The following is a 14,158-nucleotide window of genomic DNA, read 5'->3' on the forward strand; positions in this document are numbered from 1 at the left end:
CTAGGTTTAACCCTTATGGGCTGTACAGTTGAATCTAGCTTTAGTGAAACTGGAGGTCCCTTGTAGGATCCGAGCTCAGAGCTGAACACATCTGCAAACTCCTTGCAGACTTCTGCTAGGGTCTTCGTTTGCAAATTGTGCAACCCTGTTACCTGGATTCCTAAGGCCTCGAACCAATCGAGTCCAATCAGACTCGTGCATTCACCCCCAACAACTAACACATTCAAAATCCTTATACTGTACCTTAAGTGTGGCCTCCCCCTTAACGCACACCTTTGAATTTTGAAAGTCAGTAAGAATTACATTAGAAGGCCTGAGCGTAGTTCGCTGTCCACTGCTGCTGCAGATTTTTTGGAATGTGTTGAGGGAAATTATGGAGAGGGCAGACCCCATGTCCAGTTCCATAGACAATGGAACCCCTTGCAACCTTACTTTGAGGGACAATTTCTTCTTAAGGGGTTTGTGTGTGCCAATCCTTAATATATTTCTGCATGTTGCACAGAAACCCACTCTGTTTTGGCTGGGGACCCTGGTACCTTTCAGATTCAATTCTTCCTTCGGTTGTACCTTCTGCTGACTCAGACAGACAGCTGCGATGTGGCCTTTCTTGCCGCACACTCTGCAGATGGTGGAACAGAACCGGCAGTCCGCCCGCTTGTGGCGACCTCCGCACCCGAAGCATCGAAGCTCAGCTGGGCCTTTGTCCGGATGATCCTTCGGCCTCCTCCCGGATGCTTGATAAAGCTTGTCCACTTCATCTTCAGGATCCTCTTCCGAGTCCTCCCACATGTCCTCCTTGTGGACGGTTGCAGTCTCTGAAGCGCTTCGAGTGGGCCGCAGATTCTTTACCGCTCCGCCTGCAGCTTCCTCTGCCATAACCTCTCGCAGAGCATCTTGGAAAGAGACATCTTCCTTAGCAAACAGCTTCTGCTGTAAGTCTCTGTTCCTCAGTCCACATACAAAACGGTTGCGCAGCCTTTCTTCTAAATCCTTGAACTCGCATGGTTTAGCTGCTCTTCTCAAAGCTGCAATAAAATCTTTTGCTGATTCCCCAGCTCGCTGATCTCTCAGTTCGAACGTGTGCCTCCACGCAGTGACAGATTGCTTTGGCTGGAAATGTTCTTTCAAAAGTTTCTTGAGATCACAGTATGAAACAGCTTCTAGCGAGGCCGGGGCGACCAGATTCTCGGCGATCTCAAAGGCGTCTTGCCCACAAATGCACAACATTGTGGCAGCCTTTAGTCCATCTTCCCTTATCTGATTCACTCGGAAGTAAGTCTCCACCCTTGCAACGTAAGATTCCCATTTTTCCGGGTGAGAGACATCAAATTCAGATAAACGACCGATTTTCGCAATTATCAAGGGACAGGGTTTTCTTCAGCCGCACTCACCCTCCAGCGATGCTGTACTGGCAGGATAGACGCTGACTTCAACGCCGTCGTCCCTCTTCCGGACTTCTTTTTGGGTGAGTCTTTAAGCTTCCCTAGCTAACTAGACTAAATCCCACCTTCGTCGTCAGTGTTAAGTCCGGAGATAAATGGCGAAGGAGGCAATTCATGTTACAGAACAGATCTTTATTCTCTCTCAGTCACAACTACCAACCAACAAGAGCAGAGGCACGCAGGCCTCTTTTTATACTCCCAGATCCCCGGGCAACCACAACCAATAGCAGGCACTCTTTTCCCGCCTTGCGCATGCGCGCAAGGCTGGCGCCGCTCAGTCTGGTCCCGGGCAGCTTTTGCAGTGCCCGGGACTCTTGCAGCGTCCCGAGCCTGCTTCTGCAGGCTCAGGACACAACACCTGCTTTAGAACGTGCTTCAAATAAATGCATAAAGACCTCTCAGTGGTATCATTGACATTTTGGTAATAGATTATGTAACTGCAGCCAATCATCCCTCGCATGATAGGCACCTATAAGGAAATCACCATACAGAGTAGTAAGAATTCTCTGTGAAGCTGTATGGTCAGCTGGAAGAGAGTTGTGCATTACACACTTACTACTCTATCCATCAATAATTTCCATCAACATCAATCTTTTTCATCTGGGTGGATAAATTACATTTGTGCTGGCAGTGCCAGGAGAATATGTACTGCATGGACACACAGGTGATCCTGCAGTTCTTCTCCCCCATTTGTTTTGAATGGCTATGATGCTATTAGCAACTTCCTGTTATTAACAGCTTCTGCTGCTGCATGAGTGGTGTTGGAACAATGAGATTTCTCTCCAAAGCCCATCCCATTGATTATTAATGTCAATTGTGTATTTATAAAAGCATTCAATGCTGTTCACCATAATTTGTGAGAATATGTGAACTTGCCATTTCAGTTACGTATTTTGTAAAGGTCTTTGCACTAGCCATTTGATAATTATGACTTCAGTGTTTAATTCTTTTGTACAGATTAATTGATTTGAGGGGTACTTGGTGCTCTCTGGGCTTGCTTGTTTTCTTACAGATGTTTCATTACCCAAAACAGGTAACATCATCAGTTCTAGTAAGGAGTGTGGTTTGTATCAGTTTATATTCTAGAGCGGAGTGGGGGTGGGGTGGGGCGAATTTTGGGCACTCAGTGTCTAAAAGGTTCGCCATCACTGTTCTACAGGCTTGCCCTGTCAGCATTGGTGAGGGTGGTCTTAGAGCTTCTTTGGTTGGACTTTTGCTGTTGTTTTCTTGGGCAGTTTCTTGATTGGGGTATTATTTACTTGATTGTTGGTTTGATGTTAACCTTGCAGTTAATCTATGCTGATCTGGGTGCTGATTGCTGGTGGAGAGGTGCTTGGGTCTTTTTGTTCCTTTTTGGGCTGGTTGATTGTCTCTTTTGCATAGTCTATAGATGTTGTTAATGTCTGTGTGCCTATTGATGGCTGATTTGTCAGAGTGCCAGGCTTCTAGAAATTCCCTGGTGTTTTTGGACTTCAGTCATGAGCTACAAATATTCTACTTTAGTGATTAATTGAATTGTCTGGAATCCCTACCAGGATGAAAGCATAACTTGTACTTTGTGGAAATATTATTGATTATTCAGTTGATTAAAAGTTTTCTTCTTGATCAGAGAACAGATTTTCTATTTTCAAAAAAACTGTTGCGTCAATTAAAAATTTACAACAGAGAGCATTTTTGCATAAACACTTCCTGCTTTAGTGCAATTAAGCAGTGGTGGGATTCAGCCAGTTTGCACCATTTCGGTAGAACCGGTAGCTAATTTTTTGTTGCCCAGGCCCAGAATGGGCTTCCGGAAGCAGTATCCACACAGAGAACCGGTTGTTCACATATTTGAATCCCACCACTGCATTTAAAGAAATACTTCCTCTAAGAAGTTACCTAATGTAACATCTATATTTATCACTTAAAAACAAAGGAATTGTTTTTTGCAATTGTATCTCATTGTGAGCAGATTGTTACTTGCACAGTGGACTTAACTGGTCACTCTCCTCCACCCAGTACAGAGGCATCCTGTGTGTTTCCAAAATGTTTTCCAGAATACATCCCAATGCTTTAAAACTAGTGTGGATAGCCACAATGGTCAGCAGGGGAGGGGAAATTTTGCTCCATTTGCAGATGCTATTCCAGGGAGAAACAGGCTCAGTCAGAAATCACACATGATTTCTCTAATGTCGACATTTATGAAGAATTATTTAATCAATCAATCTGTAAAAACTCATATAGATTATTTTAATCAGTTCTGATCAATAATAATAATAATGCAGACCATTGTTCATTACAGCTTATATTTGTTCGGAGGGGCTGCCACAAGGCAGAGGGGGCCAGGTTGTTCAACAAAGCACCAGAGGGAAGGATGAGAAACAATGGTTGGAAACTAATCAAAGAGAGAAGCAACCTGGAATTAAGGAGAAACTTCCTGACAGTGAGGACAATCAACCAGTGGATCAGCTTCCCTCCAGAAATTGTAGGCGTTCCATCGCTGGAGGTCTTTAAGAAGAGACTAGACAATCATCTGTCTGAGATGGTATAGGTTCTCCTGCTTGAGCAGGGGGCTGGACTAGAAGACCTCAAAGGTCTATTCTATTCTATTCTATTCTATTCTATTCTATTCTATTCTAGCTCAAAAAGTGGCCATTTTTGCGATCTAATCATCATTCAAAACTTACATCATTACAGCATTTTTAGAAAGGCGTCTTTCATTGTCTTGCTGTTTAGACAGTATATCATGGGATTGAACATGGGTGTGACAATGCTATAGAAAAGAGAGACTATTTTGTCCTGGCCTGGAGAATGGCTGGACTCTGGTCTCATGTACATAAATATGGCGCTGCCATAGAAAAGCACCACAACTGTCATATGGGAACCACATGTAGAGAAAGCTTTGTGCTGTCCTTGTAAAGACTGGATTTTCAAGATGGCTGCTAAGATGCGGATATAAGTCATCAAGATAAAGGAGATGGGAATAAGTAAGGTGAAAATGCACCCCACCGAAGTAACCGTTTGAACCATTTGGGTATCAGCACAGGCCAGCTTCAGCAAAGCCGGCATTTCGCAAAAGAAATGATCGATCAGATTAGAGCCACAGAACGGCAATTGCCAGGTAAGAACAGTATGGACCACTGGCAATAAAAAACCAGTAGTCCAGCAGATCATGGCTAATTTTGTGCATACTGTCTTGTTCATGAGGAAGACATAATGCAATGGGTGGCATATTGCTACAAATCTATCATATGCCATTACTGCAAGCAAAATGCATTCAGTAATAGCCAATGCCAGGAAAATATGCATCTGTATGGCACAGGCAGCCAATGAGATGGTTTGTCTTGGGGTTTGAAGGTTAGCCAACATCTGGGGGACTGTGCAGGAAGTATAGCAGATGTCTACACATGCAAGTTGGCCCAGGAAGAAATACATGGGGGTGTGGAGTCGCACATCCAGCCAGATAAGCATCAGGATGATTGTGTTGCCCACCAGAGTGAGAGCATAGACAATTGAAAAAAGTCCAAGCAATAAAAGACGGATCTTCAAGCTCCTGGAAAGACCAAGCAGAAGGAATTCAGTCACAGATGTTTGGTTCATCATGATTTTGCGGGGGGTGGTGGTGTTCACTGGATCTATGGACAAGGACCTGTATATATACATGAGGAACAAAAAAAAATGATTGTGCTTATAAATCTTACAGAAACATCTTCAATTTCCCCAAAGTATCCCACTGTGTGAAAAAAACCTCTTTTATATTCTCAGCATTCATTGGAATATTTGAAAAGGGAAAGAAGCCTACTTGTATAGACACAAATTTTCATGGAACCAGGACACCTGCATGATGAAGATTAGGGGAAAATATGCACACCTGCGAAGTTTCCCCTTTGCAGAAACTGCAGTGATCACAGAGTATTGGGCAGTACCATAGTTCTTCCACCCAAAGATACATATGGCAATGACGATTAAAAAAAGCGACCATGTCTGTGAGATATGTGATGCTGGTCACAATTTCTTGAACTTTCACAGGTATATGATACTCTAAAAGTTATAATATAGACAGTTGTTTAATACAGCAATAGTAAAGCCACAGATACTTGGGAAATGGTTGATAAATCTGATTAATTAAAACCCTTTGCAGTGAAATAGATTCAGTAACCATGAATTATCACCAGTTCATATAAAAATTTAAGGCTATTGATCAGTATATGTAATTTTAATGCATACAGTAACTGCAATTTTTCCTTCATCAGACAACAGTATTGGCTTTAAATACTATACAATTTCACATATATATGAACAGAATGAGTGTACAGCTGCTATAAAAAATGAACTTCATACTTAATAAGAACAGAACTGAAAGGCAAACTGCCAATATAATAAATCTATGTCTTGATATCCTATAGACACATATGGTCTATACTGGAAATAAATAAATAAATGGTGGAACTGGAAAAGATATCTGCCCCCAAATGTTTTGGGGCCAGAACAGTGACTGGGTCTCTTAATCTTAGACTAAAGTTGCAGAAGGACAAACATGACCAAACATGACCATATCCCATTATAGAAATGGGATACTGAAATTTCTATGCTTCTTCTACAATGTTAAAACTCGCTGAAACCAAAAGTGAGGAGATTGTATGCATACCCGTATGAAGTATAGATTTTGCTGCCATCAGATAAATGAGAGACAGGCCATTATCATGAATATAGTGCTCTTCCTCCATTTAGTAATTTCAACATAACAAACAAATCTGCATGTTGTTTAAACATGAAGCAAAAACCTGAATTAGTCTCCTCTAAATAAGTAACATTTTGATACTCTGTAAGGACTCACGCATTGGTTTATTACTATGGGATGTTCCAACTTTTTATTCTAGCATTCTTGCAAATAAGTAATACCTACCTTAGCAGAACGTTTTAATAATTTATGCCCATTTTTGCTTTGTGGTTCTTCTCCTCTCAGATTAGTCTTCCACCATTACCTGCCCATTCTATACTCCCTGTAGCCCTCCCAACTGTTGTCTCCAAACTTCATCCAGCTACCAGAATTGCATGTAATCTTAACTCAGCCCTTTATGAAGACTTCTTCCTAGATGTGCCTGATGATGGCCCTCATCATCAGAGAACTACTCCCATTGCAACTTGAAACTACCCCTTCACTTGCAGCCCTGCTGTGATCCACTAAGAGTGTTCCTGAAAAAACACCAGCAGAAGCTGTGCAAAGCCCACTTATTTTCCAACTTGCTTATCTGAAGCACAAATATTCCCTCAGAGAACTTGTTTCCTGCTCCCTTGCTACACCGAGTGGGGCTGAAAAACAAATCCCACTTCATTTAATAGTGAAATAGTGATGTCTAATGCTTACAAGGTGATAAGGGATATGTTTCTAAGAAATAACTAAGTTAAAATTTGTGTTCATATAAGTATCTATATTTGAAATCTTTACTGCTTCTGTCAAGTAATGCACACCCAAGAACAAAGAAACAAATAATTGCCATATTAGCAAACATTTTTTTACTGACCTTAAGCAATGTGAACATAAGGAAATGTTCCCTCCGTGAAGTAATAAAGTGTTCCAGAACGCTGAGCATGTAGATCTTTCATGGTCAACATTGTAACCTCATTTATTCGTTATTTTTATTGAATTTGAGATTCTGGGTGGTTCACAAAGTAAAAGCCACAGGAAAAAAAAATAAAAAAACATACTACAATAAAAACAAAGGAGCAAAAAGATGGCAAAACCAGGGTACAAAATATATCTACATGAATGTGTGTGCCCATGCACTCACTAACTCTCTCTCTCTCTCTCTCTCTCTCTCTCTCTCTCACACACACACACACACACACACACACACAATTGTGAAGGGGTTTCAACCATCCTAGCCAAAAGTCTGGGCAAAGAGTCAGACCTTCAAGGCCCTGTGAAAAAATGCTAGTAGGCTGGTTGGTTAGTTGGCAAATTGTTTATTTCTTCATCTGGTGTGTGTGTTCTGCTGTTGACAAATATAGGACCCTGTTATTTCCTTTTTACTCACAGTAGAAACGTTGAGTTATGGATAAAAAAAACAAGGTGCAACACAATTCTGATGCTTCTGTGTATGTGGGATATGTGTGTATATGGGTGTTTATTAATGATAAAATATAAGATTATATTTAATTATATTTTTGTAAATATTTTTGAAATAGAAGAAAAACTATATATCAATAGCATCTCAAACTATAATTGATCATCAAAGCCATTTTTCAGAAGTCTCTCACCCAGTTTCTTTTTCTGTTCAATATGTTTGCATTCATATGACATTCAATATACTCTATCCATCTTCAGGAAACATCTCCATGTAAAACAGGGGTTCCCTCTCATATCTCTTCTCTTAGAATTTTTCAGTTCTAGAATATACCTGCACCATCATTAATATGTCTATGGAGAGAAAACCTAGCACTGTACAGAAGGATGTATGAATGATACCTGGCTAAGAGGAAACAGAAGTCTGCATTTGCCACTTAGAGACTTTGCTTATCTGAGGTTTCACTAAAGAACCTTAAATGATCCCATTTCCTCAGGATAGATACTGTGACATGAACAGGTGGAACAGGAATTCAGCAAGTTCACTACAAGTAGTCCTTGACTTATGACCATAGTTGTGACAGGAATTTTCATTGCTAAGTGAGATGGCACCCAATTTTAAGAACTTTTTTGCCATGGTTAAGTGAATCACCCCAATTGTTTAAGTGACTTATATGGTTCTTAAGCAAAACCAGTTTGCCCCATCGATTTTGCTTGCCGGAAGCCAGCTTAGAAGATTGTAAATAATGATCTTATGACTCTGGGATGCTGCAACTGTCATAAATACATGCTGTTTGCCCAGCAGGCGAAATTTGATTATGTGACCATGGAGACACCGCAATAGTTTGTAAGTATGAGGACTGAGCATAAGTCACTTTTTTCATGGCTGTCATAAATTAGAATGGTTGCTAAATGAATGGTTTTAAGTTGAGGATTATCTTATAAAATATCTTTCAAGTAGTTGCATCTGACTAGCATTCTTACAATCTAGGAACAGCAAAGGCAGAACTATAAAAGATCCCCCTGTTCCTACTTGCAGTATTTTGTTTGCATGCTTGTATCCCTTTTATTCTTTTTACAATTAACTCAAGGTGGCCAACATATCCAACATACACCTTCCTCCTTTCTTCAAGTGGGTAAGAAATATCCATCATATTTAAAACTTTAGTAATTCTTCGCAATGCAAAGTTTGAAAGCCCTTGTCCTCATTGTGTTGTGATTCACAGTATTATTTTATCAGGAAAGTGTAGGCTTTAAAAAAACAACAACAACAACAACCCACTGATATGTCTTGGCTTTTATTGTTGGTTATTTTTCATTTTAAAGAACTCATACGATGCATTATTGTCAGAACTGTTCTTGCCTAATTTTGTTATATCATTTAGAGCAGGGGTAGTCAACCTTGGCTCTTTTATGACTCATGGACTTCAACTCCCAGAATTCCTGAGCCAGCTGTGGGAGTTAAAGTCCACCAGTCATAAAAGAGCCAAGGTTGACTACCCCTGATTTAGAGCAATGAAAAAGCAATTATTTCAGTTAACGGTCAGATACAATATCTGGTTATGTGTAGGCAAACTTCCTACCCAAATCTCCTCAAATTCAACTGATCTACTTAAGCCGTTGCTACTGGTTAAGTTTCTTGATTGGCAGAGGGATGAACATTGCTTGGAAAACAAAAAAAACAAACAAGATCCAGTGTCATTTTAGTCTCTACCATATTGTAATTTCTTGGTATTTTTGAAAAGTTTATAACCAGAATTTTGAAACTCATTTAGGATTCAGCCCACATAGTGTAACCAACTTTTGGTGTACATAAACTGAATAGTTTAGCATACCAAATTTGATTTGTTCTAGTTGTCCCTCACAGTAGATGTTTCTTAAAAAGAAAGAGAATTGAGTCTAACAGACACAGATAGAATTTGTATAGGATATATATATATATATATAAAAGAGCAAATGTCATCAACTTAATAGTAATAGCATTAGCACTTAAACTTATATATCACTCCATAGAGTTTTACTGAACTCTCTGAGCAGTTTACAATGTCAGCGTATTGTCCCCAACAATCTGGGTCATTGGAAGGATAGAAGGCTGCATCAACCTTGAGCCGGTCAGGATCAAACTCAGACTCTTTCTCTGTGGGCAGAGTTAGCCTGCAATACTGCATTCTAACCACTGTGCCACCCTGGCTCCTTCATAAGTCGCTCCATCAACTGACTCTTCGTTATTAGATATTGTTGATTTTAAAAAAAATCCCTTTTGCTCTAAAATATTAGGTCTAATACATTTAACAAAATAGTAATCTCTGCAGCAAAAAGATGGGGAGAAAGGGGGGCACTACCATTGTTGGCTTTCCCAAAATAGTGTTCTTGTGGCAATAGCATGGCAATTCATTCTAACCACAGCATCAGTTGTGATGTAGAGGCACTTCATAACTGATATAAATCTTTCAAAAATTTGACTTTGGAGAAGAACTTCAAATCTAAAGGTCCATTCCAGTAGATCAAAAGTCTTTTGCAAATCTAGAGAAACCAATGCAATACTTTCTTGAAATTGGTCAAAGATAATCACATTCAATGCCCTCCTGATCTGATCCATTTATTGTTGACCAGCATGTAGATCATAAAACTCTTATAAAATAAACTATATGTATAAAAGCTAAAACCTTCCAAAACTAATTTAAAAAAGTGTCTCTCTCCCCACAAATAATGATGTAACACAAATACAGAAATAATTCCAATCTCAAAAGTTTTCTAGTATTCTATGGTATCAGTTTCTTAACTTTAGATATGTACAAAACTTCAACAAATCAATCTTTAAACAGTGAATTCACTTCACAGAATAACAGGGAAATTCTAATGGATTGAGATAAAAAAACAATCAATTTTCATGAAGCGCGCATGAAGATTACACCCAAAACTAATTTAACATACAACCCCCAAAATGTTAAATCCAGCTATATTCAACTAAGGTAACAGACCCGATTGTAGAAGAAGCTGGGAAGTGCCCTACATTCTGTCCAAAATCATATATCCCACCACAACTGATGTCCCCAAGTGCACAGGGTGGAAGCATGCAACAGAGAATCAATCAATTCCCACACGGTTCTCCCACATCCTGGGAGCGTTAATATTATTTTATATTGCTTTTTACTCTCAGGTGCCCTTTTTGTTTTGAACTGTATGTTTAGCACTTTCCATGTTTGTAATATTTTATATTGCAGTTTCTGTTTAAATTCTTTTCACCACCCAGAATCTATGTGGCAAGAGGGGTAGCCATATAAATCAAAATATATAAATAAATAGGAAGTGATAATAACAACAATCACAATCACAATCACAACAACAACAACAACAACAACAACAACAACAATAATAATAATAATAATAATAATAATAATAATAATAATAATAATAATAATAATAATAAAGTTGGAAGGGACCTTGGAGGTCATCGAGTCCAACCCCCTGCTCAGGCAGGAAACCCTAAACCATTTCGGACAAATGGCTGTCCAGTCTCTTCTTAAAAACTTCCAGTGTTGGAGCATTCACCGCTTCTGGAGGCAGGTTGTCCATTGGTTAATTGTTCCAACTGTCAGGAAGTTTCCCCTCAGTTCCAGGTTGCTTCTCTCCTTGATTAGTTTCCATCCATTGCTTCTTGTCCTGCCCTCAGACGCCTTGGAGAATAGCTTGACTCCCTCTTCTTTGTGGCAACCCCTGAGATATTGGAACACTGCTATCATGTCACCCCTAGTCCTTCTTTTCATTAAACTAGACATACCCAATTCCAGCAGCCGTTCCTTATATGTTTTAGCCTCCAGTCCCCTAATCATCTTTGTTGCCCTTCTCTGTGCTCTTTCTAAAGTCTCAACATCTTTTTTTTAAGAATTAAGTCAGTGTAAAAGAGAGAGAGAAAGAGGGAGGGAGGGAGGGAGGGAGAGAGAGAGATGTAATCCTACTTGGAACAGAGGTGATCAGCTGATCAGTCCCAGGGAATCAATGAGCAGAAAGATCTCTTCAGCATTGTTCAACCTACTGAAAGCAGGGGGAGTTAGAGAGTCAGGGCTGTCCTTGGCGTTCAATCTCAATCACTCTCACTCTGCTTGAGGTTTGGAATGTTGCTAATCTCAAGATGACTGCCTAAGTCTTCCATTCCACATGTTCTCTCATCAGATATCACTAGAAAGGGGCTAGGCTTTGCCTACTCACCCATTCATGGTTTTTTTCCCCTAAAATATAAGGACAAAGACGTATTATTTGCAATATTTCTGATTCTGATCCAATCATTTTGGAAGAAAAGATTGTTAAAAAAAACAAAATTATGACAAAATTATTACTTTTCAAAAGTAAGATGTATGTAACAATTTATTTTCCAATAAAAGAACATGGCAGGAAGAATAGAACTTACAGTACAGCAGTAGACATCATTAAGAGGACTTACAGTTCCTCTTCCATAAGGAAGGCATTTTTTTTTTTACCAGTAAATCAAACTATGAGTTTTCAATCATTTTTCTGATCTTCCACAAATTTGGGTCCATCTGTTTGTGGCTTTTGAAAAGGATGTGACCAAGTGACAATTCATTTTTGTAAACTTCTGATGTTTAAAGATGCTCCAGCCCAGAGCTTCAGCAGAAAGTTCTCCCTAAATTTCTCCCTCACGTGCCAGCTGTGTATTACATAGTTTGCCTACACTTCAAAAATAGTTTCACCACAAAGAGCTATTTACTGCCCTCTCTCTAATGCAATTTAGCAACTTTTGATGTGCTGTCTCCATGTTTGGCTCTGTTCTGATTTAAACCTCAGGTTAACCTTAGTCCCCAAATGCTCATTAAAATGAAAGATTATCAAAACTTTACTTTGGAAACACCTCCCTGAAGTGGCAGGGCTTCCACGATTGGAAATGTTTCTTGGAAAGTCTGCCAAGGCGCTCTTTAGACGTATTTTACCATCACTGTTCAACTCACCTCTGAGGATTATTTGGTCTTAACCCCCATTGGGTGGGACAGAAGGTGATAACAAGATACACAGATATGGAATAGGCTCATTTGGCTTCAGAAATGCCACACAAAGTTGTATAGTCTCAACAGATGGTCTCAGTAGCACATAACCCACAACAGAATCAATTTATTTATTTCTTTTAATCATCACTAATCTGGGTAAGTAAAGAAAAAGCTACTGTTGATTTTTTTTTCATAGCTGAAAACTATACAGGAAGCAATTTCTTTTTTAACTGCAGATATTTATTTTAGGTCCAAGACAGCCTGGGGTTGATAATTTGAAAATTTGCAATATAAGGGTTTTCTAAGAAGCCACTACTAAAACTGTACTAAACTAGCATTCCCTTCCCTCTCTGATATTTTCCAGATTAGACAATATGCTGAGTGAGGATGGTGAATCTTGTAATTCAACAAAAAAAAATAGCACTAGGTTTGGTTAGTGTGTCGTCACTTGTATATTCAAGTTATGGTTATTGTATGTAGGAAGAATGGTATCTGTTTTACACACACACACACATACACACACACTGATAATGCTTACACATTGGAACTATTTTAGGTCTGCAACAGATTGGGGAGTATTTCACCCATGTTGGTCAATCCTTGTTTGACGCTGATGCACAAAGGGTTTTGATTCACAATTCGTTAGCAATTCAAAAAAGTAAGTGTTTTCTGACAATAATGTTGATAGCAGTATGAAAATGATGATAATGATAATAAATGTTTTAAATAAATAAAGTAAGCAAGTAAGTAAACAAACAAGTAAGTATGGGGAGTGCACTTGTGAATTAAATGCCTGATGTAATTTTAAGGTAAACAAATGTCTAGATGCCAAATCACTCACTATTTTTGCATGTTATTCCTAGTGAAAAGCAAAGCTGCTTCCCAGTGCTGGTGTATTGGAAACTTTGACTAGGAATTCTGCAAATTGTGCTCCTCCACATTTGGAGAGTGCAAAAATAAGAAATGCTATCTTTGATGTTGTCTAGAATTGCATTCTCCCAATGCCAAGATTAAGTGCTAAATTTCTGCTAGCTTTCAATTGCAAATTTGTCATACCTGATAAGGTGTTCTCTCTTATTTATTATTATTTATATTATTTAAAATATATTAAATATTGCATTTACATTAAAATATTACAATATTTGTTATATTATTATTCTAATTTATTTTTAAATTAGTTTAGGCTGCTTCTTCATTAGAAAATTAAAGCACTTGATCATCCCAACATCACTGAAGTGATGTAGGGCCAGTCCTGATTACTTTTAGATTGGCACAACAATAGTTGGATGACTCTAAAACAGGGGTGTCAAACTGCCAGCCTGCGGGCTGGATGTATCATGCTGAAACTGCGCCCACACCAGCTCCGGCAATGGGGGAAAAGTCGCAATACGTCACGACACACATGACGTGACGAGTTTGACACCCCTGCTCTAGAAAGTGGCAAAACTTGCTAATGAGGAAATGGCCACAGTTTCACCATGTCTTTCCACTTTCTGACCATACTTGCTTGGAAGAAACTTCACAGTTTATCTGTGATGCTTTCAGGTGCATGTATTCACATGGCCCTTACAAGTTGTTTTTAAGGACCTTGTTAATTTTGGCTAATAATAATTTGGATATTTGTATAACCACTTTGCTACATGTACATTTTATTTTGGCTCCACTTTGTC

General features: G+C 39.1%; 1 protein-coding gene across 1 annotated transcript; it reads right to left on the reverse strand.

Annotated features, from left to right (window-relative positions):
- Nucleotides 1–4,112: 4,112 nt before the first annotated feature.
- Nucleotides 4,113–5,024, reverse strand: LOC107285805 (olfactory receptor 2A5-like). The gene has a single exon (XM_015814053.1). The coding sequence runs from the start codon at nt 5,022–5,024 to the stop codon at nt 4,113–4,115; it is 912 nt and encodes a 303-aa protein (XP_015669539.1).
- Between the last annotated feature and the right edge of the window lie 9,134 nt (nt 5,025–14,158).

The sequence above is a fragment of the Protobothrops mucrosquamatus genome, unplaced genomic scaffold (genome assembly GCF_001527695.2).
Source record: "Protobothrops mucrosquamatus isolate PMUCROS unplaced genomic scaffold, P.Mucros_1.0 scaffold212, whole genome shotgun sequence".
Classification (NCBI taxonomy): Eukaryota; Metazoa; Chordata; class Lepidosauria; order Squamata; family Viperidae; genus Protobothrops; species Protobothrops mucrosquamatus.